This window comes from Mytilus californianus, unplaced genomic scaffold, assembly GCF_021869535.1.
Source record: "Mytilus californianus isolate M0D057914Y unplaced genomic scaffold, xbMytCali1.0.p SCAF_2, whole genome shotgun sequence".
Classification (NCBI taxonomy): domain Eukaryota; kingdom Metazoa; phylum Mollusca; class Bivalvia; order Mytilida; family Mytilidae; genus Mytilus; species Mytilus californianus.
This window is the reverse complement of record NW_026262668.1, coordinates 115,471,378-115,498,980: the sequence shown is the minus strand read 5'-3', so window position 1 is coordinate 115,498,980 and position 27,603 is coordinate 115,471,378. Positions and strand designations below refer to the sequence as shown.

Genomic DNA, 27,603 nt, shown 5'->3' with positions numbered 1-27,603 from the left:
ATATGCTATGGCCTATGTCAAATCTGTTGACAAACATCAAAAAAAAAATTTGAAAAAAGAAAAAGAAATCTTTGAAATATGAGTATATAAATGTTACAGAAAACACTGTTTCAGTCCCTTATTGGTATTATTCTGAAAGATTGGACCACAATCACCAAAATCAATACAAATGAATAAAAAAGGAAATGTGGGATGTACATTAATGATGAGCCAACCCAAGAACAGAAATTAAAGTGCTTGTGAGCACTGAAGGGTAAAGATTGCATTCAATTTGCAGTGGGAACTAAGACATAAATATTGCATTGTAATAAGCATTGGAAAGCAACACTATAATGTAGTTGGTTCAACTTCAAATGTGGACAAAGGAAAATAACTCCAATAATAAATATTACTTTAACAATGACATCATTGATATTTTTAGAACAAATACCAGATTCATGCACCATGCACAATTTATTGTAATTTTACTTGGTTTGGTGGTGTACATTCACATCATTTTTTAACTTGAATATCTGAATATACATTTCTTGAAATTATAATGGATTGGATGTATAGAATGCTGTGCTCAATGCCCAATGCACTATGTTTTTGTTTTTTCTTAAAAGCAGTGATAAAGTCTGGAAAATTGATAAACTATTAAGCGAGCCACATAAGCATTTTGATTGCATGAATATAATCTTTACCCCAAAAACTCAAATAGACCTCCAGAGGTTAGCACACTGTCTTCAACAATAGACTAGAAATAAGTTTTCAAGATAAGTCCCAGAGAATCTTGAATTGTGAATACATTTAAAAGAGGCTTTCAACATTTCTTTGTGCAAAGAAAACATTGACAAATATCTACAATTATTGGGAAAGAATCATCATGTCTAAAAAAGAACTGTAACCCTTCCAGCTACTGCATATATATATAACATATCCTCATAATTTTGTGGTCTGAAAAAAAAAAACAACAAACTGTTTCCGACACATTACAACATAATTTTATTTCTTGACTTTCTTTCTCTGAGAGTCTGCTCTCAAGGTTCTTCCTATATATAAGCCATGAATTTTATTGTACATAAATGAAAAGAAAAACATCAAATTGTCATAATCCCCATTGTAATTGACTGATATAAAAAAATCATGATAGTCACACAATAAATAATAAATGGCTTCAATTGTGGATAAATAAGATGGAGGATTTTCTCTTTGATGTCTCCAAAATTTTGATTCTCTGTCTTTAAGCATTATATATGGAAGTCCTGCAAACAGATTGTAAAAAAGTTTTATTCCACACATTTATTTCTACACAGTGAGGATGCTTCATCTAATTACCTGTAACATAATCAGTGGTTTGCCCTGGATAACCACGTCTATATTAGTTGGTCTTATGAAAAAACAATACTAGTTTGTTTCATAAAAAGAATATTTCTATGTACTTCCAAAGCCTACCAGACCATAAATCTTAATACTGAGCAATGTAATTGCTATGTATTCAATAGAGCATGAGAAAATTATATACCGTAGGCTAAACATTATCCTAACAATTCAGATACATATATTCAGATTTTAATATATGATACACTCCAAATGTTAATGGTCTATTACCTTAAAAACCCATATTTAAAGAATTCAAAAAATTAACCTGATATGACATATCTTAAAATTTTTCATTCATTATTTTGTACATTAGGCCGTTAGTTTTTTCGTTTGAACTGTTTTACATTTGTCATTTCGGGGCCTTTTATAGCTGACTATGTGGTATGGGTTTTAGGCCATATGGTGACCAATAGTTGATAATTTCTGTGTCATTTGGTCTCTTGTGGAGAGTTGTCTCATTGGCAATCATACCACATCTTCTTATTTTTATAATTATATTATAGAGCAAAATATTGTGTTGAAATTTTATTTGAAGATCTATCCCTTATAGAAAACTTATATAATCACAAGACATAATTGAGTAGATGAACAGATGAACAAAATTATACCATTAATATGTCCCTACAAGAAATAAGCACCTCAATGCTTAATGCTCAATTCTACTGTATTTATTCAATTTGTTGATTTCAGGAATTCAAAATGGTGGTTCACTACTTAGTTATGACATATCAGTTTTGTTATTTTTGGTAAACAGGAAAAGTCGAAGAAAAGCGTTACTTAAATATTAATTAAGCATGACATCTGATATGTGATTGTAGCATCTTACCCTTCAGTCTTTCATCAGTTGATATTCTATTGGTCTGATTCCATGTACTATCTATAAACACAGCTCTCTTAAACACTGCTTTGTCAACTGATGAAATAGCTTCTTCATTATTCTCAAATTTTCTTTTTATAATGCAGCTTCCAGATGTTTGTAACTCTCCAGGCTGTGTTTCTGTTGAAAAAGCTGGAGTTACTTCCCCTGAAATACTGTCAGATATCTGCCAATGGTTATCAGAATCATGGTGTTCCTCCAGCGTTTTATTAAATACCTGAGCAGTATGAGACACAGGTTTAGAATCATCACTGTTAGGATCTTCAGATTCCATGTGAGATTCTTTGCATAATACATTGCCCTTGTCTTCATATTGGCATGACTTTAGTTTTATATCCTTCTGATTGGCTAACTCTTCTAACGTTAGTGAGTCATTACCAGGGAATACCAAAACAACCTACAGAAGAATTTTTTTTATTTATTATAGATCATCAAAAGAAGGATAATATTAATCTATTTCACAAAACAAATGTTGCAAAGTTGTTACAAGAATCAAATACTCCAAAAGACCTTGTGGAAGTATAGAATGACCATCCAAAATGAAGTCAAAAACATTAAAAGAAAAAACCAACATCTTATAAAACAACAAAAGCTATGAAAAAACAAAACATGGTGGCCCAATACGTTACTACCAATCTTGATGCTACTGCTTAATCTGGGCGCATTCATATATAGGATTTTTAGTTTACGAGTACTCAGGTTTTGATGAAAAACAATACCACATGATATGTGGCAACAGCTAGGCCTAATCTGTTCAACCAATTTGTAATAAATATTACTGTTTAGCATATAAGAAGAGGAATGGAATGAGATGGGCCAAGTTTTTGGAATAAACATGGAAAAGAATTTTCATGCTCTACAACTATTGTTCCCCCATTAAAACAATGTACTGCCACCATTGTAAAAAAGCTGTGTATCAATTTAACATCTATGTCATCTGTCTGCTAAGTACCAAATGTGACCTATTCCCGAATATGACTGTTATACTGAGAGTGAATTTACATTGCTTTACGACGTGACTCGGTGTTTTGTACATCTAACATTCATGGATTTATTTTGATGTGTCTGTTATGGTTTCGGTTGGATAATCTGTTATGTCTTATTGTTTTTAGTCCAAATAATTATAAAATTGCCTTTCCATACCATCATTGTCATGAAAATTGTTTGGACGAATATTGTGAAAATAATTATATAAAGTTCGAGATTGCATGTTAGTTACATGAGCGCGTCACTGTTTCTTATATCCTGTGGTGTTTTTCGTTGATGGAATATGTTCGTTGTTGTTCTGTGGTTTGCATGTTGTGTCGACTATTATATTATTTGTTTGTTCGTTTCTCTGTTATGAATGTTCTTGCATGCGTTTGTGCTGTATTTCTGTCACTTAGTGTTTTAGGGATATTTTTTAACATTGTCATAAAGTGGGAGGTTTGGCATGCCATGAAACCAGGTTCAACCCACCATTTTTTCTTAAAATGTTCTTTACCAAGTCAGGAATATGGCAGTTGTTATCAAATAGTTCGTTTCTATGTGTGTTGGCGTTTGTTTTTGTTGCACTTCGGTGTTCCTGTTGTTTCTTTGTTTTCCTCTTATAGTTGATGTGTTTCCCTCGGTTTTGGTTTGTAACCCAGATTTGTTTTCTCTCAATTGAATTATGACTTTTGAACACCAGTATACTACTGTTGCCTTTATTTATCAAACTGCTGATCGATTTAGCAAAAAAGTTCAGAGAAAAACCTATCAAAAGTATGATAAAGTGACAACAGATATTTGATGACTATGGCAAGACTATGGCAGGACCAGTATTAACATTAACTGGAAAGAAAAATTTGTACTCAATAAACTGTTATCACAGAGTTATGTCTCGCCTTTTTGTGATTTTGATAATGCAAATGTTGAAATTAAAATTGCAATACTTTAACATGTAAGTAATGCAAATATTCAAAGTCAATGAACCATGACTGAAGGTACATGGCTAAACAATCTCCATGGAATGAGATGTGCCAATGCTAATACAACTGCATACCAAATACCATTGACTTATTATAAGTCGTTCCCTTTAATCAAACCTAAACACAAACATTAACTTGTAAACTACATTGTATGTAAAAAAGTCAATGAACCATGATCAGGGGTGGAGCTATATTATCTCCATGGAAACGATACTTGCAAATGTCAATAAATTTGCATACCAAATATCAATGACTTAACATTAGCAGTTCATCTTAAACTGATCTAATCACAAACTAATACATGTAAACTTAGCAAAAGTTTCAAAGTAAATAGACCATGACTGAGGGGGCGGGACCAAATATTCTCCGTGGAAATGAGATGTGCTAATGCTTATACAACTGAACACCAATTAACATTGGCCTAGCACTAATGGTTCCCCTTCAACTGACCTTATCACAAACTAATACATGTAAACTAAGCAAAATTTTCAAAGTCTATAGACCATGACTAAGGGGGCGGAGCCAAATAATCTCCATGGAAATGAGATATGCCCATGCTTAGACAACTGCATACCAAATATCATTGACTTACCACTAGTAGTTCCCCATAAATTGACCTAATCACAAACTAATACATGTTAACTATGAAAAGTTTCAAAGTCAATAGATTGACTGAGGGGGCGGGGCCAAATAATCTCCATGGTAATGAGATGTGCCAATGCTAATACAACTGCATACCAAATATCATTGACCTACCACTAGTGGTTCACCATGAACTAGACCTAATCACAAACTAATACATTGTTGACGCCGACGCCGGAAACATCATACCTATGTCTCGCTTTTTAACTCCATCAAAGCGAGACAAAAATAAAAAATTAGAGATGTTATTTTTATATGAATTAAAAAGAGCCAAAGCTTACTGATCCATCCCTATGGTAGTCTGGTTTACAAGGATACATATATACAGTCACATCATCTGGTGCCAATACTTACTGATCCATCCCTAGGGTAGTCTGGTATACAAGGATAGGTGTATACAGTCACATCATCTGGTGCCAATACTTTTACTGATCCATCCCTAGGGTAGTCTGGTATACAGGGATAGGTATATACAGTCACATCATCTGGTGCTAATACTTACTGATCCATCCCTAGGGTAGTCTGGTATACAAGGGTAGGTGTATACAGTCACATCATCTGGTGCCAATACTTACTGATCCATCCCTAAGGTAGTCTGGTATACAAGGGTAGGTGTATACAGTCACATCATCTGGTGCAAATACTTACTGATCCATCCCTAGGGTAGTCTGGTATACAAGGGTAGGTGTATACAGTCACATCATCTGGTGCCAATACTTACTGATCCATCCCTAGGGTAGTCTGGTATACAGGGATAGGTATATACAGTCACATCATCTGGTGCCAATACTTACTGATCCATCCCTAGGGTAGTCTGGTATACAAGGATAGGTGTATACAGTCACATCATCTGGTGCCAATACTTACTGATTAATCCCTAGGGTAGTCTGGTATACAGGGATAGGTATAAACAGTCACATCATCTGGTGCCAATACTTACTGATCCATCTCTAGGGTAGTCTGGTATACAAGGATAGGTGTATACAGTCACATCATCTGGTGCCAATACTTACTGATCCATCCCTAGGGTAGTCTGGTATACAGGGATAGGTATATACAGTCACATCATCTGGTGCCAATACTTTTACTGATCCATCCCTAGGGTAGTCTGGTATACAGGGATAGGTATATACAGTCACATCATCTGGTGCCAATACTTACTGATCCATCCCTAGGGTAGTCTGGTATACAAGGGTAGGTGTATACAGTCACATCATCTGGTGCCAATACTTACTGATCCATCCCTAGGGTAGTCTGGTATACAAGGGTAGGTGTATACAGTCACATTATCTGGTGCCAATACTTACTGACCCATCCCTAGGGTAGTCTGGTATACAAGGATAGGTATACAGTCACATCATCTGGTGACAATGCTTACTGATCCATTCCTAGGGTAGTCTGGTATACAGGGATAGGTATATAGGTGTAATACCACCATTGATTTTTTAGTCTTTGCTAAATTTGCACTTTTCAAAAAATTGTGCAGAACTTATCCTTGTTTCAAATGAAGAAATACTTGGCATGAGTAAAGTTTTATCCTGTCCAGTACTATAGAAAAAATTTCACATAAAATTTCATTGCATATAAGAAAATAACCATCACTGGAAGTTAACCAATCAAATTTTCCCCTTTTATTAACCTGTGTACAAGCTTTAGTAACCATGTAACCTCAAGTTTCCAAAATATTCTATAGAAACCCAAAATAAAAAAATAATGGTGCTTTTAAATACCCAAGATATATGTTTATGACCCAGAAATGTTTTACTACAATGAAATGTAGGATTAATTACCTACAACTGTCAAATTCAAGGGAATATTTTTTCGACCTATTTTCGTATGCAACCGGATGCTACGTACTATGATTTGGTGGTATTACACCTGTACAGTCACATCATCTGGTGCCAATACTTACTGATCCATCCCTAGGGTAGTCTAGTATACAAGGGTAGGTGTATACAGTCACATCATCTGGTGCCAATACTTAATGATCCATCCCTAGGGTAGTCTCGTATACAGGGATAGGTATATACAGTCACATCATCTGGTGCCAATACTTACTGATCCATCCCTAGGGTAGTCTGGTATACAAGGATAGGTGTATACAGTCACATCATCTGGTGCCAATACTTACTGATCCATCCCTAGGGTAGTCTGGTATACAAGGGTAGGTGTATACAGTCACAATCTGGTGCCAATACTTACTGATCCATCCCTAGGGTAGTCTGGTAAACAAGGGTAGGTGTATACAGTCACATCATCTGGTGCCAATACTTTTACTGATCCATCCCTAGGGTAGTCTGGTATACAAGGATAGGTATATACAGTCACATCATCTGGTGCCAATACTTACTGATCCATCCCTAGGGTAGTCTGGTATACAAGGGTAGGTGTATACAGTCACATCATCTGGTGCCAATACTTTTACTGATCCATCCCTAGGGTAGTCTGGTATACAAGGGTAGGTGTATACAGTCACATCATCTGGTGCCAATACTTTTACTGATCCATCCCTAGGGTAGTCTGGTATACAAGGGTAGGTGTATACAGTCACATCATCTGGTGCCAATACTTACTGATCCATCCCTAGGGTAGTCTGGTATACAGGGATAGGTGTATACAGAACAGTCACATCATCTGGTGCCAATACTTACTGATCCATCCCTAGGGTAGTCTGGTATACAGGGATAGGTATATACAGTCACATCATCTGGTGCCAATACTTTTACTGATCCATCCCTAGGGTAGTCTGGTATACAAGAATAGGTATATACAGTCACATCATCTGGTGCTAATACTTACTGATCCATCCCTAGGGTAGTCTGGTATACAAGGGTAGGTGTATACAGTCACATCATCTGGTGCCAATACTTACTGATCCATCCCTAGGGTAGTCTAGTATACAAGGATAGGTGTATACAGTCACATCATCTGGTGCCAATACTTACTGATCCATCCCTAGGGTAGTCTGGTATACAAGGATAGGTGTATACAGTCACATCATCTGGTGCCAATACTTACTGATCCATCCCTAGGGTAGTCTGGTATACAAGGATAGGTGTATAGTCACATCATCTGGTGCCAATACTTACTGATCCATCCCTATGGTAGTCTGGTATACAGGGATAGGTATATACAGTCACATCATCTGGTGCCAATACTTACTGATCCATCCCTAGGGTAGTCTGGTATACAGGGATAGGTATATACAGTCACATCATCTGGTGCCAATACTTTTACTGATCCATTCCTAGGGTAGTCTGGTATACAAGGATAGGTATATACAGTCACATCATCTGGTGCCAATACTTACTGATCCATCCCTAGGGTAGTCTGGTATACAAGGATAGGTATATACAGTCACATCATCTGGTGCCAATACTTACTGATTAATCCCTAGGGTAGTCTGGTATACAAGGATAGGTATATACAGTCACATCATCTGGTGCCAATACTTACTGATCCATCCCTAGGGTAGTCTGGTATACAGGGATAGGTATAAACAGTCACATCATCTGGTGCCAATACTTACTGATCCATCCCTAGGGTAGTCTGGTATACAAGGATAGGTATAAACAGTCACATCATCTGGTGCCAATACTTACTGATCCATCCCTAGGGTAGTCTGGTATACAAGGATAGGTGTATACAGTCACATCATCTGGTGCCAATATTTTAGCATGGGCAGCTGTACTTTTCCCATCAACTTCACTTGGATGTTTAATTATGTCAATTTTAATTGGTATCTAAAATGACAAAAAAACATCATTGTAAACTGTTGATATCTCTAATATCAAACTGTTTGAAAGAATATTTTAGCAAATGAAATTTACTAAAGTGATATATAATATGAAATATCAAGTGATTTCATATAAAATAAGGAGATGTATAATAGAGGGTAAAAAGTTAGTAGATCATATACTCATTATAACCCTCTGAACTTTTGTAAAATAAAATACAAGAACATTTTTAAAAAGTGGCTTTATTTCTAAGTATGCATTTATTCTTTAAAACTTTGATAAACAGGTACTATGTATCTGCAGTTTTAGCTAATATAGCTCGACCAGTTATAAAGCTCAATAGGGCTAAATAAAATTATCTCCCTTTGCAATTAATCTATTTTTAAATGTAATTTTAGTTTCTAGCTTATTATATGGAAGTACAATCTAAAAGTTTGTTTCTTTATTATGTTTGTAAACTTTTAGACGGCACTTCTGAGCATTAATGAAGAATTTGAAATTTCATTGAAAGATGGCAAATGGAGTTAAATTTGTTATAGCTCAATTGAGCTTATGTAGCCAATTCCAGCTGTAAAGGCTTGAACTGTATACACTGAACCTGATAAAACGAGACAGCTTTCAAAAGACTTGAAAAGACATTTAAAGGTGAGATCATTTGGTCTTCAACAATAGATACAAAAATAAGTCTAGGTCAGTTGTGAATATATTTTACCATATATCTTCTTCAACAAGCTATGTAACCAATAAAAATTTCTGTAATGTGACATCATTTTAAAATCAGGAATTCAAGTCTTCCCAATTTAAAAGGAGACAGATTTATATAAGTTGTTCTTGTTTCAGAATCCCTGAATTTCTGTTGTATATAAATTGTAATTTGCATACTTTTGAAGAAATTTTTTGTTGTTAAAACTAAGTCTTTCCAAAATATGTAAACTTACTTAACCAGACTCGTTCTAACATGTTTTATAACAGTAAATTATGATGAGACAGTAATCTTAAATAGTTGGCTGATATAATTGATTGAAATAGATCAATTAGGTCCTATCTATATTAATATTATTGATGTTTTGTCAGAATTGTTTTATAAAAATATGGAGATCAGGACATACCTGTACACAAGGAATTTTTCCTTGAAGTTGGTCCACGGGTACATAGCATGTGTAACAATAGTATTTGCGTGATCTTTTGCATTTTGGACATTTACTGCGACCCTGCAGAGTATCCAGAAAGTCAGAGGATGATATCTTTAAATTTGAGAATGGTTGCTCTTCCATTTTCTGAAGAAAAAAAGTACTGGTTACTGCTCTGATCTACCATGGATTTATTCATTTCAAGTTCAAAGAATGGGCTATGTCACAGATTTTGGTAAAATTTTGCATAAACTTTGGTTCGTTGAACTTTTAACTGAAAATCAGAAAGAAAAATGCATTTATCTCTTTTATTGTCTGAAATATTGCTGATTGAATACTTGAAGCACATAAAATAAGCAAAAAATGTTTTGAAATTTGTCTTTATATCATCCAATCTCCAATTTCAGTTCCATAGATTTTTCTTAACAAGAGTGCACACGCTGAAATGTCTCGCCTTCTTTACTAATCATTGATATTATGTTGATAGTCCTAAATATAAAGCTTTATTACAACTGTCACATAAACTTAACATTAACCAAGTAAACTAAACATTGACCAATGAACCATGAAAATGAGGTCAAGGTCAGATGAACCATGCTAGGCAGGCATGTACAGCTAACAATTCTTCCATACAACAAATATAGTTGACCTATTGCTTATTATCTAAGAAAAACAGACCAAAACACAAAAACTTAACACTGAGCAATGAACCTTGAAAATGAGGTCAAGGTCAAATAAAACCTGCGTGACTGACATATAGATCATAAAATATTTCCATACACCAAATATAGTTGAACTATTGCATATAGTATTAGAAAAAAAGACCAAAACTCAAAAACTTAACTTTCGACCACTGAACCATGAAAATGAGGTCAAGGTCAGATGACACCTGCCAGCTAGACATGTACACCTACAATCATTCCATACACCAAATATAGTAGACCTATTGCATACAGTATAAGAAAAACAGACCAAAACACAAAAAATTAACTATAACCACTAAACCATGAAAATGAGGTCAAGGTCAGATGACACCTGACAGTTGGACATGTACACCTTACAGTCCTTCCATACACCAAATATACTAGGCCTATTGCTTATAGTATCTGAGATATGGACTTGACCACCAAAATTTAACCTTGTTCACTGATCCATGAAATGAGGTCGAGGTCAAGTGAAAACTGTCAGACGCGCATGAGGACCTTGCAAGGTACGCACATACGAAATATATTTATCCTATTACTTATAATAAGAGAGAATTTAACATTACCAAAAATATTAACTTTTTTTTCCAAGTAGTCACTGAACCACGAAAATGAGGTCAAGGACATTGGACATGTGACTGACGGAAACTTTGTAACATGAGGCATCCATATACAAAGTATGAAGCATCCAGATCTTCCACCTTCTAAAATATAAAGCTTTTAAGAAGTTAGCTAACGCCGCCGCAGCCGCTGGATCACTATCCCTATGTCGAGCTTTCTGCGACAAAAGTCGCAGGCTCGACAAAAACTATATGTTGTTGATACACAAATATCTGTTTAAATGATATAAAATAATCATATGGTCACTGACTTCCTTTTTGGTGTATTAACCAATCTGTTACCTAGTTGGTAGTGAAAAACATCAGAAATGGACGTTTTACAGCCTACAACGCAATTGTGTCAGGGGCAGATCCAGCCATTTATAAAAGGGGGGGGGGGGTTCCAACTATATGTCCCCATTCAAATGCATTGATCGTCAAAAAAAGGGGGGGGGGGTTTCCAACCCACGGAACCCCTCCCCTGGATCCGCCACTGGGTGTTATGCTTATTTCAAGGTTTTGTCATATTTTTTCATCTTGAACACTACTTTGAAAGATGCATACTGTATAAACGTAGTCAGTGACCCTATCATTATTTTACATCATTAAAACTGAAAGGTATGTACCAACAACATATAGCTTTTTACGAAAAATCTAAGAATGTTTTTGACCGATATTATGTGCTTTTTATACAAATACTTTTAAAGAATTCAATCAGTAATATTTCAGTTAATAGAAGAGATAAATGCAATTAAGTTTTTCTGATTTTCAATTATAGTTAAAAATTATATGCAAAAATTACCAAAATCTGTGACACCCATTTACTGTAACTTGACTTTAACAGATAATAATTTAACTAGCTAGAGGAGAAATTGTGTTGTATGGATACTTGATTTCAATCTGGATACAAGCCTACAGGACTTTTGCATTTTGTTCAACATTCAAATTCATTGCACACCTTTTTATATATATTCATGAAATCCATAAAAATTATTACACCACAAATAATAATGAATCCACAGTATTAGAGTTTTTACTACCTCAAATTTATACTACATTCAATAACTTATTAGTTTGAAAGTTGATGGTTTTCTGTTACCGAAGAGAAGAAGAGAATTGTAGCATGAAATCGTTTTAGTTTTGTCCATTATTTTGCCATAGAATCCAAGATATAATACAAAACCAATAATCAGTAGACCAACTAGCATTGTATATGGGACATCTGCCCGGAGAAAACTCGGACCGAGTCAACTTGGACTGACTAATAAGTCAACTCGGACCATCTATAAAGTCAACTCTGACCATCTAAAAAGTAAACTTAGACCTTGAGGCTTCTATAAAGTCAACTCTGACCCTCTATAATGTCAAGTTGTCAACCAAGATGAAGTAATAAAAGAGAGTTTGTTCTATTTAAATAAATATGTCGACATATTCATTTTTTTCAAGATGACTGTGAATACCTACTGGTATCCACTCGTTTTTACCCTACCAGGCGCACAATCACCACTTCAGGTGTGGGTTCACTTATATTTTTTCTATTAAATAAATGATTAAATGTAATATATATCACACAAGTATCCATTAAATACTGCTGAATTTGCAAGAAAATATCAAAATTATTTGTTTAATGTGAATGAAAATTTCTGTTATCATTATATGTATTAATATTTCAAAAATAGTTGGTAAATCATATAAACGAAGTTTTGATTTCATCATTGTGATTCTATATTAAATTATCAGTCATGTAAATTTAATTATTCTTATCAAATGATCAAGAAATTGATAATCAACTTACACAAGCTTATTACAGGTCTTGGCGATACTTTGTATCAATCACAAAAAACGACTTTCTCAAAAGGTATTCACTTTTAAAATTTGGATCAATAAATTAACAAAAAGAACACACTATAACACCAGTGCAGATGCAAATAAAACGTCCCGTAAACGGGCATATAAAAACTATCGAAGTGTTTAAACTTTTGAATTTTCTATATAGAATGACATTAAATCATTTAAAAAGTACAAACTCGCTTTTTATACCTTGTCTGAGTTGACATTATAGACGGTATGAGTTGACTTTAAAGAATTCTGGATTGACTTATAGACAGTCCAAGTTGCATTCATCATGTTCATAGACGTTCCGAGTTGTCTTGCACCCTTTGGCCTACCATTAGCCTTAAAATCAAAATGGCAATAAAGTATGTTCTTAAATGTTCTAGGACTATACTCAATATACCAATTGTTTCTCTTACACCTGCAGACTGCAGTGTGTGTACTAGATCATAAGGGTTTTTTTTTTTCAAATGTGAAATAATAGATAAACTTTATTTAAGGTCCGTTTTGTTCAACAAAGAAAACACAACCTCTCAAGAGAATTCATCTGACAATTAAAACATATATACATCAAATATAAAAATAATTTTTGAAGAGTTTGTAAATGTAATGTTGACAAGCAGGCATATTTTGTAAAAATATTGTCTAATAATGAAACTCTCAACGCATCAAAAAGTTGTTGGTATATGTATTGAGAAACAATAAAAGGTTGGGTTTTTTTTAAATATCACGAATAAGATCAGAATAGTGTAATATACCTGTGCTAAACGTGTTAAAACAAACTGAAAGTGGAAAGTGAAAGTAGAAATCAAAATGGTCTTCAATTCGTTAACTTTTAACCCTTGCATGAATTAAACGCAGACGCATTTTCATTAAATTGGGAAAAACATATAATCATTAGCTCACTACATATATATGCTACCTGTCAGTAATTTAACAGTTCGGATTCACACGTTTTATCCACAACTTGAGTCTCTAATTTCTGTTTGTTACCTCATTAACAGGAGAACTATGAAAAGGGTCGTAATTTTAAGTTTGTCAGAAAATGGCGCCAAATCGAAATTTGCATGAAACATTATTGTCCTCAAACGTCTATGGTACACTTCATTCACACTAAACAAACAGTGATACACACACATTTTAAAGAGTGATTTCTGCATCTTTTTTTAAGGTTTTACTAAATCTAGCCTAGTATAATAGTCCCAGATCTAGCTGTTTTGAGGAAGCAGGACAACTCGTCAAACTGCCAAATCGCCCAGACCAACTCGCCCCACTTTCCACCAACTCGCCCCCACTTTCTACCGACTTTTAGACTATTGAAAAGGAGTTTTTCTCGCCGAAATTAGGCCTGCCAAATCGACCCACTATCGTAAAGAATTCAAATCCTACCATAATTAGGCCTGCAAATCGCCTCACTTATGAAAAAGAGTAAAATCCCAGCTGTTAAGGTTCATGTCATTGACATTGTGGACCCTTTGGCTTTGCCTATGAAAATGGATTCACCTCAAAATTTACTCTGAGTACAGACAAACCTGTGCATCTGGAAAAGTTTTAGGGCATAGCATGCTCTAGATCAATAAATTTCAAATGCATTTACAGTGGCGGATCCAGAACTTTTTATAAGGGGGCCCACTGACTGCCATAAGAGGGGGCCCGCTACAGTCATGCTTCAGTGATTCCCTGTATAATCAACCAAATTTTTCTCACGAAAAGGGGGGGGGGGGGGGGGGGGGAGGGCTTGGCCCCCCCAGGCCCCCCTGGGTCCACCCATGCTTTAATGTTTTAGAAAATTAAAAACTTAACTTGATTTTGCTGTGCACTTTTTTTCGTTCTTGCAGAAGACTAGCTATAAAGATGATAAAATTAACAAACAGTTGAATTTCACTTGATATGGTCCACTCAGTGACACAGTTTAAATTTCCAATTATTGTCAGATAATGTCCCTCTACTGTCCATGTCAATCAATACTGTGAGTTCACTTCAATTATTTATAACATACTAAAAAGTATTCATGTATATCCAAATTACAAAAAGTCCAAAAGAAACAGTTAACAATGCATGCAGTGGCGGATCCAGAGGGGGGTGTAGAGGGCGTACGCCCCCCCTTTGTTTGCACTTTTTTTTTTTGTAAAATGATTATTCAGACTAGACTACGTGGACTTCGTGAACTTTGCCATTTCCCGTGTATTTAATTTTTATGCGACAATTCTTTACTTATAAAGATATTTTTCGCTCGTATTTACTGTAATATATTATTGATTATGTCAAAGTCATGAGATTCTCTACGGTGGAGTTGACCAGTTCGTCGAAAAAAACGTCACTCAGTCATTTTGAAATTCAAATTACAGTAACACATTGCTTAGGCTGAGGATGACAAGCATGACGCCTTCATAGCGACAAAGTATTGAGCAAGAACGTATTGACTTCTATTTCACAATTCCACCCAACAGAAAGTAATACTCTATTACATTCTCATGAAAAAAAAGTTCCACAGCTGAATAGTGATCCCCAGTCAGTAAGCTCTAGATATACATTTAAAGTCTAAGGTACGGACCATTTGATCTGAAGGGGCAGTCTGAGATATTTTAGAGAAAAAATTCTGACCCTGATTTTTGCCTAAAACAAAAATTCTGGCCGTATCTGGATTGAAAACATTAATCTTGTCCACTTTTTTGCTATTAGAAAAAAATATTTTCAACAGAATTATTTAGCATTAAATGAACATGATGAATAAAAAACAGGCGTATTTTTTTTGGGGGGTGGGGGTGGGGGTGGGGTTGCATGTGAATCCCATATCTGACCGGAATGTCTGTTTCGCCTAACTTATATACTGAATACTTTTTTCAAGGCCCGACTGCAACCTGCCTGCTGGGTGTGGCCTATATGTCTCCATGTGTCGACGGTCATTCACAACTTCATTGTCATTTCCGACTCATTCGTAGATTTGGAACCCCTCACTTCCCTTGTTGGGTGAAACATTTCAACCAAACATTTGGATAAAAATTGCTTGTTTGTCTTTCTTTGTGTCTGTCGTATTGTAAATTTCATTGAATAGCCGTATATCATGTTTACATCAAGAAATCTGTGAGGTTATGCTAACTAACCATACAACACACGAGAATTTTCCATGTCCATTTTTTACTGACAAATCCCACATCAAATATATTAATTAGTACATAGCTTTGGATCCATCCAATCATTTCATAATAGACAATTGATTGAGAGAATACGTCACCAAAAATGTCCAACCCCTACACTTTAACTATAAAATACATTTACACTTATTTAATGTTTTTTAGTGTCCGCTCGGCGAACTTTAATACTATGCCCCCTCTTTCCAAAATCCTGGATCCGCCCCTGGCATGGGCAAGATCTCTATAATGCATAGTTATGACTATCAACATTTCGTATGTATTTTAGACCAGATGGCATCTAATTATCCATCAAGATAACCTCTGTAGACTGCTGATGATCATATAACCTGATATAAACATAAATAAAAATATAAAGAGATGGCCAGCAAGTGCAGTCATATTTTTCTAGGTCTGTTCGATTTCATGTTATATATAGGTTAAAAATATATTATGTAAATCATCGTTTATAAGAATGAATTGTTTGTGTCTGGATAAGTTGACGAAATGTTTATTCATAGTGGCTCCCCCTTGTCTCACTTTTCAATGTTGACAATATTTTCTTTTTAATGATGAACCACATGATGAACACATGCGCACCATCTCCACTAAAGGTCAGATTAAAAGGTTACATGAATACAGAGGCAAATGAGTTGAAATTTTAAAGGGATGCATGATAGGCAGGAAAAATCTTTTATTTCATTTTATTTTATTGCGAAAAATCAAAGCCCTGTACAGAGATTTTTTTCTTAAAACACTGACAAGAAATATTTACTCTTGCAAAACAACTTGTATGAATTATATCTTGATCACTTGTGATATAAGCTCAGGGGTGTGGAGATGCTATGCTATGCCTGACATGTACATTTCAACACCCTGACAAGTAATTTTTTATGAATTGGTTGCCAATGGAAAAGTAAAAAATTACACTTGACAAAATATGATTTACATGTAATAAAAAATATAGAATTATTTTCACAACTTATTAAGATGTATTATTTTATGCTAAAGAAACCAATGATCAACATGTGAAAAACATATATTTAAGTCTAAACATCAATATTCATGACAGGAAATAGATCGATAACCAAAAATTAAAAAAAATAAGAATTCAAACCCTGGTCTCATAAACATTACCAGATTACGTTGTCTTTGTCTGACATTGACGCAGTATCTTCGAGTAGGTTTAATCTGCCATCTAAAGGCATTTTTCAAGCTATAAAGGTTGTGCAAAATTGTCATATTTTGTATAGATTATACATCGAAAACCCAATTTTGTGTGATAGAAAACTAAACGATAGAATTTTAAGATAAAAAAATGAGAACTTAGCTCTCATAATGTGCTGTTTTTAAATTAAAATAAAAATTGGGTTGACAGGACAACAAATTCCTTCATAAAAGTAACATTATCTTAGTTACATCCCTTTATATGGCAAAGTTTTATAAAAACGAATCAAACAAACAATATTCTGTATTTAAAAACAGAATATGCAATTAGTTGCAAAAAAGAATTAAAACACTTAATTTTCTTCATATGGATGAAAAGTCTTACAATTTATGAATTACATTCCTCTTTCAAAAATTTGTAGATTTTATTAATGATATAGACCAATTGATTTCTGCTATTTTACGATTTGGTGAATCTTTAGTTTTCTGTGTCTCGTCTATTTATGGTGGCAATGGTGTTGTCTATTTGTCTACGAATTATGGCTTGCGATTGCCACTTTTTCCGTTCCTTAATTTTGATTATGTTGATGGCACATTCTAGTAAAAGCTTTATGCACTAAAGACAACATGAGATGTTTCCGTCAGGCTTTATTCAGAATTAAAATCAGATTAATCTTCAATATTTTAATTTAATTGTTTCATTGATTGAACAACTTTACAATAATAACGTATTAGTCTATCATTGTTCACTAGCATAGGTCTATTTCCTACACTGAAGCTTGATGTCGTTCCTACACTGAAGCTTGCTGTCGTCCCTACAATGAAGCATAACGTCGCTGTGGAATTTGGGGTTGAATCTGCACATAGAAATAATAAAAAAAATCAGTATTGCTATTTAAATCAGCCTTTCAAAATTCTTTAGTTAAGGATTACTAGATTTATTCAAAGTCTACTCCCGATGAGGCATGTTTAACAGAATACGTGCTTACTTTTCTGTTGAATAGATAAACCTTCTTTCTGTCTTCGTTCACATTTTAGAACAAAACATGTATCGTTGTATTGCTGTGAGAAATAAATTGAATTAAAATGATTTCTAAATAAATTGTATTGCACAATTTTATTTTATCTTGTAAATAACGTGATTCATTTCTTAATGCATATGTCATGGAGCTATTATAAGGCACTGGCTTTAAAAACTAATTTTCATATATACATATTTATATTATGTACAAGTTCATATATATATGCTTTCATTAAATTACATTGTTCTATCACTAACTATCTTCAACCTTCCCTCATCTCAACATTCACCTACTTTTATCATCGAAAAGGCCTTTCCTACTTTCATGACTTTCTCACGCATTAAATCGTCATTCATCTACAGATCACACAAGTATAGGGACAGATAATAAACAAACAGAAACATAAATTATACCCTTCTAATTAGAAATGATTACAGTTAAAACACAGCTGCATCATACATTAAATTTAACTGGTCAATCAGACAGTCTGCTAAAGTTCATGAAAACAATAAATCTTCAAATACCAAGGATTTGTATAGTGTGGATTACTATACAAATCCTTGCAAATACTTAACACGCTTGACCATAGTAAATTAATGTGGGCAATTAAATACCGATCTTAGATAAGAAATAAATGTACAAAGTTTTACTCTATGACACATATTGATATGACATAAAGTAATGTTAAAATTATTAGAATTAGACTAAAAAACGAGCATACCTTTTATATCCCGCATCCCTTTGCTTGGGATGAGTGTTTTTAAGTTTCTCTAAAAAGTCTCCAAGGTCCGCCATCTTTGATCTTGGGATATTTCTATCATGAGATTCTAAATTAATCTAGAATATAATGCATGTAATAAAAATTTATGCACAATAGTTAAAACTTTGCTTAACAGCTCTTATATGAGGACTGGTTGTGGCTATTTTATTTGATAAACTTTATACTGATATGTCCTTATTGTCAAATGCATCAGGTTAAATGTAAGTCATATAAAAATAGGATAGTATATAATATTACTTAAACATGTTATCCAGGATATCTTTGTATATATATATTTATATCTTTGGTAGCTTTTTACACTAGACTCCAGAATTGGTTTTTTTTTATACATTTTGCTGTATTCTCATGATTTGATACTTTTTGTCTCACTTGCAGGCATTAAAAGATTTCAATTATGCAGTACCAGTTTATTATATTTTTACACATATATCATGTGTATCTCAGCTGCATGTGCATTTGTCATTGTTTTTTCATAACTATTTCTATATGAACATGCAATAGAGTATACATTGTATTTTCAGTTGTTATGTATAATACACGTGATACATCAAATAATGATCGTTTCGTTGTATGATTTCATGTATATTTTGTTGTGTAATTTATATATCATTCAATGTTTTGATATCAAACAGCACCAAAATTCCATCAAAAAAAGAATAATATTTCATTAATTGTCCATTAAACATAAGTAATACACGGCTAATTATAAAAATGTAATAGCTTAATTAATTAATTTATAAATATACCTCAGCTTCTTTATGTTCTTTTCCGTGTGTATAAAGTTCTGTGTGTTGAAAATGGTATTTTGAATTTTATTTATGACCTATTTCCTCTAGCAGGCGCTCCCGTTAATTCAAAACAGAGCGTGGTCAAGTGATATACATAATTGTCAATTATAACATGTGTTAGTCAGTATGGATGAAAGGAAAGTTGTTTATTTTAAAGATAGAATATTTGCAAGGCACAAGAATGTGCATCAGATTAAAATAAATATCAGAGATAATTTATAATATATATTAATGAAAATCGGATAAACATGCACTGACCACAATTTATCAATTGAAAGAACATTGTTTTTGAGAGACGCAAAATATTGTTTCGTATAGCACACCAAAGTTAAAACAATGAATAATCTATCAATTAAAACTATGTACAGTTATAATGTTAAAATTTGCTCAAAAACGACCGAATAGTATGTAAATTTTACAACAGAATTACTAAACACAATATTAGAAAACGTATTATTTAGGTCGGTTAGACATTACAAATACAGTATTACTTGCATACATTCAAATGACGTTTTTATTAAGAAATAATTTACGTTAAAAAAATACCGTCAGAACAACGTCATTATAACGTATCTGTAAAATTCAGTTACGTAAATGTAATGTGTATTGTACGTCATGATATACGTAAAAGTTCGACGTTTTAAAAACGGCTTTACAACATAATTTTAAAAGCTCATTACGTAAATATTACGTAAAAATATGTTATGTTTTTTACGTTACCAAACCTCGACGTCACAATGATGTCAAACTAAGGTAAAGTATAGCAGTTACTTATATATACAACCAAATTATTACGTCGTGCTTACGTCGTGTGTTTCCTTGGTTGACATGGTTTGGGCATTTAAATATCTTTGGAAATCAAATCTTGATTTTTAGATCTCTTTTCATCAGTTAGTTTTCTGCTTCATAAAGGTTTACTCAAAATCTTCTATTCATATTCTGTCTAAATTATAAAATTTATATTTAATATATATTTTTCAGCAGGATTAGGAAGACACTTTCCTCATTACAAAACACTGTAACAGTATGATGCTTGTTCAGGTAAATATTTATACCTGAGGCCAAACATGATGTCTGACCTGTCGAAAAGGTCACCTGTTACATTTTGTACCTGGACTTTGGCAGAGGTTTTTTACAAAGGTAATTGAAAACAAGTTAGATTATAGTTTTAGGTAATATAGTCTTTTTAAATTATATTTATTTTCGTGAAAAATGAAATTTGAAATTTTGCTGAAATCATATTTTAATAAATAGTTGTTTATATTTTGGGTCTTTTTTCAACAAATTATGAAATAAATATTTTATTTATTATACTTATATTATTAAACTGAATATTGGATTACCCAAAGGTACATAGCTTTTACAGAGTTTATATGAAACAAAAAAGAAAAAGAAGTAAAATATGACAGCTCATAATTTACTGTTAGGTTATATACTAAAGAATAGATTTTAATGTGGTAATTTAAACTAGGTAGATAAAAACATTGTCTGAAAACCCTTGTAACTATATTTTTCAAGAATTAATGGACTGATTAAGGGGTAGAAAATCCAAGTCATTACCTCCCAACCAACAGTCCCAATGGCTTTCCTACTAGCTCATAAAATACATTTATATTTGTTTCAAATGGTTCAGCTCATATTTATACCCTTTTAATTTCTGACTAAGTACCACCCTCTTTTATCAAACCCCACATGGTTAAGTTTCTAATTATTAGTTCTTGATTTATTTTCATTTATTGTTTGCAGTCCACCTAAATTAGAGTAGTGACCATTGATAATTTACTGATAATCTACTTTGATAACATGTTTACATTGTTAATCATTTCTACAGTAAACAAAGTGGCAGGTCTCCAGAACAAATTCCTGCAACTATTATTCATCAATTCTTGTACTATTTCCAGGAATATTTTGCCATATCTCAGTATGATAAATCCATATTTCCGTTACTTAATTTTTAAAATGTAATCAGTTTTGTAAATTAAGATATTAAATGGTTGAGTGATGTGAAGGTTTCATTCCATTCATAAAAAAACAGGTGTCTGTTTCAACAAGGTAGTCAATAGATATGTGGGTCATTTACTACCACTGGGAAGATGATAGCTACTATTTACAAGGGAACATCTCAAAACATAAAAAACAACCTGGGGTAGTGAACCTATTATTTTATTTTTATTTTGTTTATTACCTGAAAAAAAAAAAAAATGAAATGGCATTTTTCAAAAAATGTTATTTCACAATTTTATATTTCCTGTAATAAAAAGCTAGCAATATAATAAAAGTTTGTTGAATTTCATCACAAGAAAGTTAATCTTGCTTAAATTGTCAGTTATGAATAAGTATGATGAAAATGACATAGATAAATATAAGAAAATATGAATTATATGTGTCAATTAACTATATTAGCAGCACCTTAAAGGTAAGAGTAGGACTTGTGATAAATATAGATAGAAACAAAGCATTAGTGTGTAAAGGTTGTAATCAGTGCTTGAATGTAGAATAAAGTAAGGTATGTGATTCCTCATTCTTGGAATTCCAAAAGTTTAATTTCTTTCTGGAAAATATCATTGACATATTTAGAATATATAATTTGTATAGATCTATTTTGATTTTAAGCCATGGCGATATATAGACATAAAAAAAATCAAGTGAATGAAAAATGTTATGAAATGTAAAAAAAAATGATGCGCATAACAAATACCTTTCCATATGGGAAATAACTTAACTAAAGGTATTACTAATGAAGAAATTGTTATGAAAAGGAGAAACAATTAAAGGAATAAAACACAATCAACAAGAAACAAAACAAAAACAATTTTGAAAAAGATATAACGGATGTTGGCATCTGAGCTAGTGAAACAAATGTGCTATACAATTTTTAAGGATTTAGGAAAATGGGAACTGTACATTCCTTTCAATTTAAAGCAAATATTGTTTAATCTTTTCAATTACTGTGTCAAACTTCCTACTTTATATTATTGCAAATTAATTCATCGTAACATTAGTGTCAATCAAAAGTTCCTCAATATTTTCAATAAATAGAAGTTAGTACTTAGGGGTTCCAAAATAACATGGGTTTTCACAAATGATGTAAATTAAACAATAAGTAACTGAAATAAGGACATCAATACATTTATAAGGTAGCACATATTGTGCAACTTCTGAAATTATCTCCATAAAATTTCTAAACACACATGAACCAACACTGGCCAAGTCTTATCTTTGGTAATGATCAAAATTGTTTAAAAAAATGAAGAATTTTGTTTTATTCATTTTAGATATGAACATGATGAAAAGTAAAATTGATATAAGTTTTAGATATTATCCAAGTCTATGAACAATCATAAGTTTTAATGTTGAAATAGTAATGAATATTTTGTTTATAGCTTATTTATTATTCTGGCATTATTAAGAGAATTGTCAGCCTAAAACAATATCAAAATACTTGGATTTCCATCTCAATTACTTCTTAGCTGTCAGCCTTGAGCTGAAGCACTAAATACTGGCAATAGCTAACCACTTGTTACATAATGGTATCTGAACTATCTAAAGTGGTAAGCATTATACATTTTGAGATGATCCATTCTGTAAATATTAGTAGCATCACTGAATAATTACACCTGATAAAAAAGCAGATAATCACAGAAAATCTACAAAATATTTGTTATCATTGTTTTTATTTGATTTCAGTTAAATATAGTACTACACTTGATTGGATGGTTTATCTCAATAGTTTTGCTGGATTTTTGTATCATTCCCTCCAGTTTTCACAGGTAAGTACTTTAAATTACAGGTGAAAATGTTATGTACGATTGCCATAACAATGAACTTTCTCATTATTTTGACATACTTTCAAATTTGAACTGTTAGTTTGATTATTCTGTATGAATTAAGTGAACATAATGTATTAATGAAATAAAGCATGTACATCCACAGTAGAAAATGTTACCCTTCCTAATGAGATTTTTGAATGATTTAGGTAAATTTAAGTTGATATTTCTGTTCAGTACATGAAATAGCATGTGATGTTTCTTCGACCAATAAAAGCCATAAATAGGCTTAAATTTTAGATTCTCTTGTAATTAAAAATGACACAATTTCAAAGCATACTATGAATAGGATCAGACTTACACATATAGATTTATTTCGTCTTCAAGTCATTGTTCCACTACTAAATTGTCTATTCTACTTACTAGTACACTTGGTACAATCAAAAACCTGATTATAAATTGTTCAAATAAGGCCTTTGAAAATAGTGGCATTAATTACTTTTGGAGTGTCAAAAACTCGTTGGAAGTACTTGATAAATTGCATGCAGTTATTGGTGATTTTGAATCAGTTCAAAGTTTTGATTTTTCTACCCTATATACCACTTTGCCTCATATTCTTATTAAGAAAAAATTCACACACCTAATTAAATGGGCATTTAAAAAGTCGGAATGCGAATACATATGTTCAAACTCTTTTAGGTCATTTTTTAGTTGCAACAAACAAAAGAACTATGTCAATTGGACATGCTTTGATACTATATCTGCCCTTGAATTTTTACTTGATAATATTTTTGTTCGCTTTGGAGATTCTGTATATCGTCAAGTTATCGGAATTCCAATGGGGACTTACTGTGCACCACTTATTGCGGACCTGTTTTTGTATTGTTATGAGTTAGAATTTATGACTAAAATCAGCAAAGACCCATCGAAACAACATCTGATACAAAAATTTAACACTATTGTTAGATATTTGGATGATATATTGGCTCTCAATAATGACGACTTCAGTATGTATACTAAAGAAATTTATCCTGTTCAACTTACTTTAAATAAAGCTAATACTAACAATGACCACTGTCCTTTCCTTGATCTTGATATCTATATCATTAACGGGAAGCTTAATACACAAATTTATGATAAAAGAGATGATTTTTCATTTCCTATCGTTAATTATCCATTTTTAGATGGTGACGTTCCCTTGTCACCATCTTATGGTGTTTATATATCTCAACTTGTACGATTCGCTCGTGTATGTAAGAACGTATTAGATTCTAGCGAGAGAAATTTATGTATTACTGAAAAACTATTACACCAGGGTTTTCGATATCATAAACTAGTCATAACATTTACTAAATTTTATCATCGGTATAAGGACATCATTCGTAAATATAACTCAACATGCAGATATCTTATTCGTTCGGGTATTTCACATCCAATCTTTTATGATAATATTCTTTACAAAGCACAAAAATGTCAGTATTCACCTCAAAAGCTAACAAAACCTTTAAACAGACTTATTAAGAAGGGATATAGTTACGATACTGTTGTCAGGTCATTAAAGATTGCATATTTTGGCTTTAATATTAATTCACTTATAGGATCTTTGCATCGGAATTAAACACATTTATTCTAAAACCAGTTGTTGGCATGACACGGGTTATGTTCTTCTCATATATTTTATGACGGTATAATACTAAACCCCTAACAGGAGGGATTGTGCCTGATATTCATATGATGAAGACATAATCTTTTAATCAGTTTAATTGAGGTCTGGAGCTGGCATGTCAGTAACTGCTAGTAGTCTGTTGTTATTTATGTATTATTGTCATTTTGTTTATTTTCTTTTGTTTCCTATTCTGACATCGGACTCGGACTTCTCTTATACTGAGTTTTACTGTAAGTACTGTTGTGTGTTTGTTTTTTCTACATTGGCTAGAGGTATAGGGGGAGGGTTGAGATCTCAAAAAACATGTTTAACCCCGCTGCATTTTTGCGCCTGTCCCAAGTCAGGAGCCTCTGGCCTTTGTTAGTCTTGTATCATTTTTAATTTTAGTTTCCTGTGTATAATTTGGAGTTTAGTATGACGTCCATCATCACTGAACTAGTATACATATTTGTTAAGGGGCCAGCTGAAGGACGCCTTTGGGTGCGGGAGTTTCTCACTGCATTGAAGACCCATTGGTGGCCTTCGGCTGTTGTCTACTCTATGGTCAGGTTGTTGTCTCTTTGACACATTCCCCATTTCCATTCTCAATTTTATTGTACTAGTTTTACTAAAATATATAACAATTTAAGAATAGCAGTCTTTCAAAGTTTTGAGTACCAGAGGCTAGAAAACAGAAGATTGAAGAATTGAAGTGTTATCAGTCTCAAATATTGAAAAGTGTTAAAAGATAGATAGTCCTACAAGAATAGAGAATAACAAATGTACTAAGCTCCAAAGTGTAAAAAGTCAATGAAAAAAGATAGCTAGTCCTGCAAAAATAGAGAATAACAAATGTACTCGCCCTATGACTTTTAGGGCACAAAGTAGGCTGTCTAGAAGAGTAAATAGAAGGCAATTACATTAGCCTTCTGATTCTATAGCAGGAAATCCCTGAATAATGTTTTATTTGGACTGATATTTTGTTTGAGACTTGAAAGCAGCTTACATTTCTGTATAATCAGTAGAAAATTATATAGATATTCAATGATTAGAAAATGCTAACATGGTTAATTCAGAAAATGATCAGTAAGATGAGACAATAAGTATGTATCAATTATGTTATCTTTTGCTGGTTACATTCTACATTCAGTACTTTATGTACAGAAATCACACAAAATCATACATTGTTATAGATAGCAATACAAAATGTTATCATTTATCTTTTGTGTTTTTGCATTTTATTTTTTTTATTTATATTTACCCAACATTTCCTTAAATTTGTTTTCGTTTGAATTAGATTTTGAATTTCCAGTCCATTTGAATAAAAAATGTTGTATGAAGTTTAATTATGATAATTTTTTAGATTTTTAAGTGAAGATTTGTTTTTCATAAATCTAAAAATGCTAATCTGTAATTTCTTTGCCAATACAATGTAATAAATTTTAGAAAGTTGAAATTTTTATGGTAATTTAATTGAAGATTTAATTATGAGAATTGTTACACTAAGTATAGAACTTACATGACTCATTCTTCATTTCTTTTCTTATACATTATGATAACTTTGTTCAATGACTATGACATCTATTTTCATTTTAAAATAGAAGAAACAAGAAGAAAGTTATGTTGAGATTTAAAAATGAACCCTCGGCCATTAATTTCTTTTGTATTAAATCACTAAAACAATGCATTGTTTTCCCATTCTTTTGTTTACTGTTTTACACTCTTAGACAGTAGTTTGATAAGCCAGGACAAGTCTTTATAAAGTTATAAAAATTAAGGTATGGTTTTGTATGTTCAAGTTTTATTAAGTTAATGTGTTATAATATTTAAAAGTTTATATCATATTATATTTTATTCAATTTTACGCACACAAAAAATTAAATAACTAGCTTACAGTCAGCACTTTAAACTCTGAGCATGATCTATATTTGCACAATGTAAAGAATATAGTGCCACGTTTCATTCTAGATTTTGAATTCCAATTTATTAAATTGTTTTTGAGTTAATTTTTATAGTAAACATATACATATAGAGAAGCAATTCCTGAACAAATTAACTATGTCATTTTATATAAAACTATTGTTGAAAATATAATACCATAGTTACAGGTATTACATACAGGTAGTATATACCTGCTCCTATAGAAGCAGAATTCACCTGTATGTTAATCATCCTTTTGTATATATCTTAGTCGTACTTCAGATGATTGGATCACAAACAGTGCATACTTTTAATACAATTGTTGCCAATGAACCAAGTGTATGTCCTGAAGCTTGACTATGGTCATTTGTAAAAGGTCAGGAAAAGCTGCTGATCTATGGTGAACTTATCTATGTACAAACAATTGTTTGGGATTCAGTTTATTATAAGTAATAGGCTACAGTAGTATATAGATGATATGTATTAATTACTTAGTAATAGGCTACAGTAGTATATAGATGATATGTATTAATTACTTAGTAATAGGCT

General features: G+C 32.5%; 2 protein-coding genes and 1 long non-coding RNA gene across 12 annotated transcripts in view; 2 read left to right on the top strand and 1 right to left on the bottom strand.

The window, feature by feature from the left end:
* Positions 1-960: 960 nt before the first annotated feature.
* On the bottom strand, positions 961-26,804 carry LOC127730816 (tRNA-uridine aminocarboxypropyltransferase 1-like). 4 transcript variants are annotated; one of them, XM_052239408.1, is made up of 5 exons: positions 26,654-26,804; positions 9,677-9,844; positions 8,433-8,573; positions 2,189-2,636; positions 961-1,244 (listed from the first exon to the last, which is right to left on the bottom strand). In XM_052239408.1, the coding sequence occupies exons 1-5, from the start codon at positions 26,660-26,662 to the stop codon at positions 985-987; spliced, it is 1,026 nt and encodes a 341-aa protein (XP_052095368.1). In that variant the 5' UTR covers positions 26,663-26,804; the 3' UTR covers positions 961-984. The 4 variants fall into 4 exon arrangements, with proteins under 4 accessions (XP_052095368.1, XP_052095367.1, XP_052095370.1 ...); XM_052239407.1 differs by lacking the exon at positions 26,654-26,804 and adding an exon at positions 21,534-21,560; XM_052239410.1 differs by lacking the exon at positions 26,654-26,804 and adding an exon at positions 13,740-13,862.
* On the top strand, positions 6,053-7,842 carry LOC127730818 (uncharacterized). 3 transcript variants are annotated; one of them, XR_007995312.1, is made up of 3 exons: positions 6,053-6,101; positions 7,070-7,144; positions 7,740-7,842. It is a non-coding gene; the product is annotated as an uncharacterized LOC127730818 (long non-coding RNA). The 3 variants fall into 3 exon arrangements; XR_007995310.1 differs by lacking the exon at positions 6,053-6,101 and adding an exon at positions 6,141-6,174; XR_007995311.1 differs by lacking the exon at positions 6,053-6,101 and adding an exon at positions 6,950-6,998.
* The window catches only part of LOC127730812 (microtubule-associated protein 2-like), a 132,868-nt gene continuing 128,577 nt past the window's right edge, over positions 23,313-27,603 (top strand). For all 5 annotated transcript variants that reach the window (XM_052239400.1, XM_052239399.1, XM_052239398.1 and 2 more), the window contains exon 1: positions 23,313-23,492. The gene's annotated coding sequence lies outside the window, so the exon portion shown is untranslated. The remainder of the gene's footprint in view (positions 23,493-27,603) is intronic.

What these genes read in the sequence shown, in the direction of transcription:
- LOC127730816 (XM_052239407.1), bottom strand. An exon ending in GAAAAATTCCTTGTGTACAG is followed by an intron (nt 8,574 to 9,676) that starts GTATGTCCTGAT and finishes TTGTCATTTTAG; the next exon opens with ATACCAATTAAAATTGACAT. An exon ending in ACTACCCTAGGGATGGATCA is followed by an intron (nt 2,637 to 8,432) that starts GTAAGTATTGGC and finishes ATTCTTCTGTAG; the next exon opens with GTTGTTTTGGTATTCCCTGG.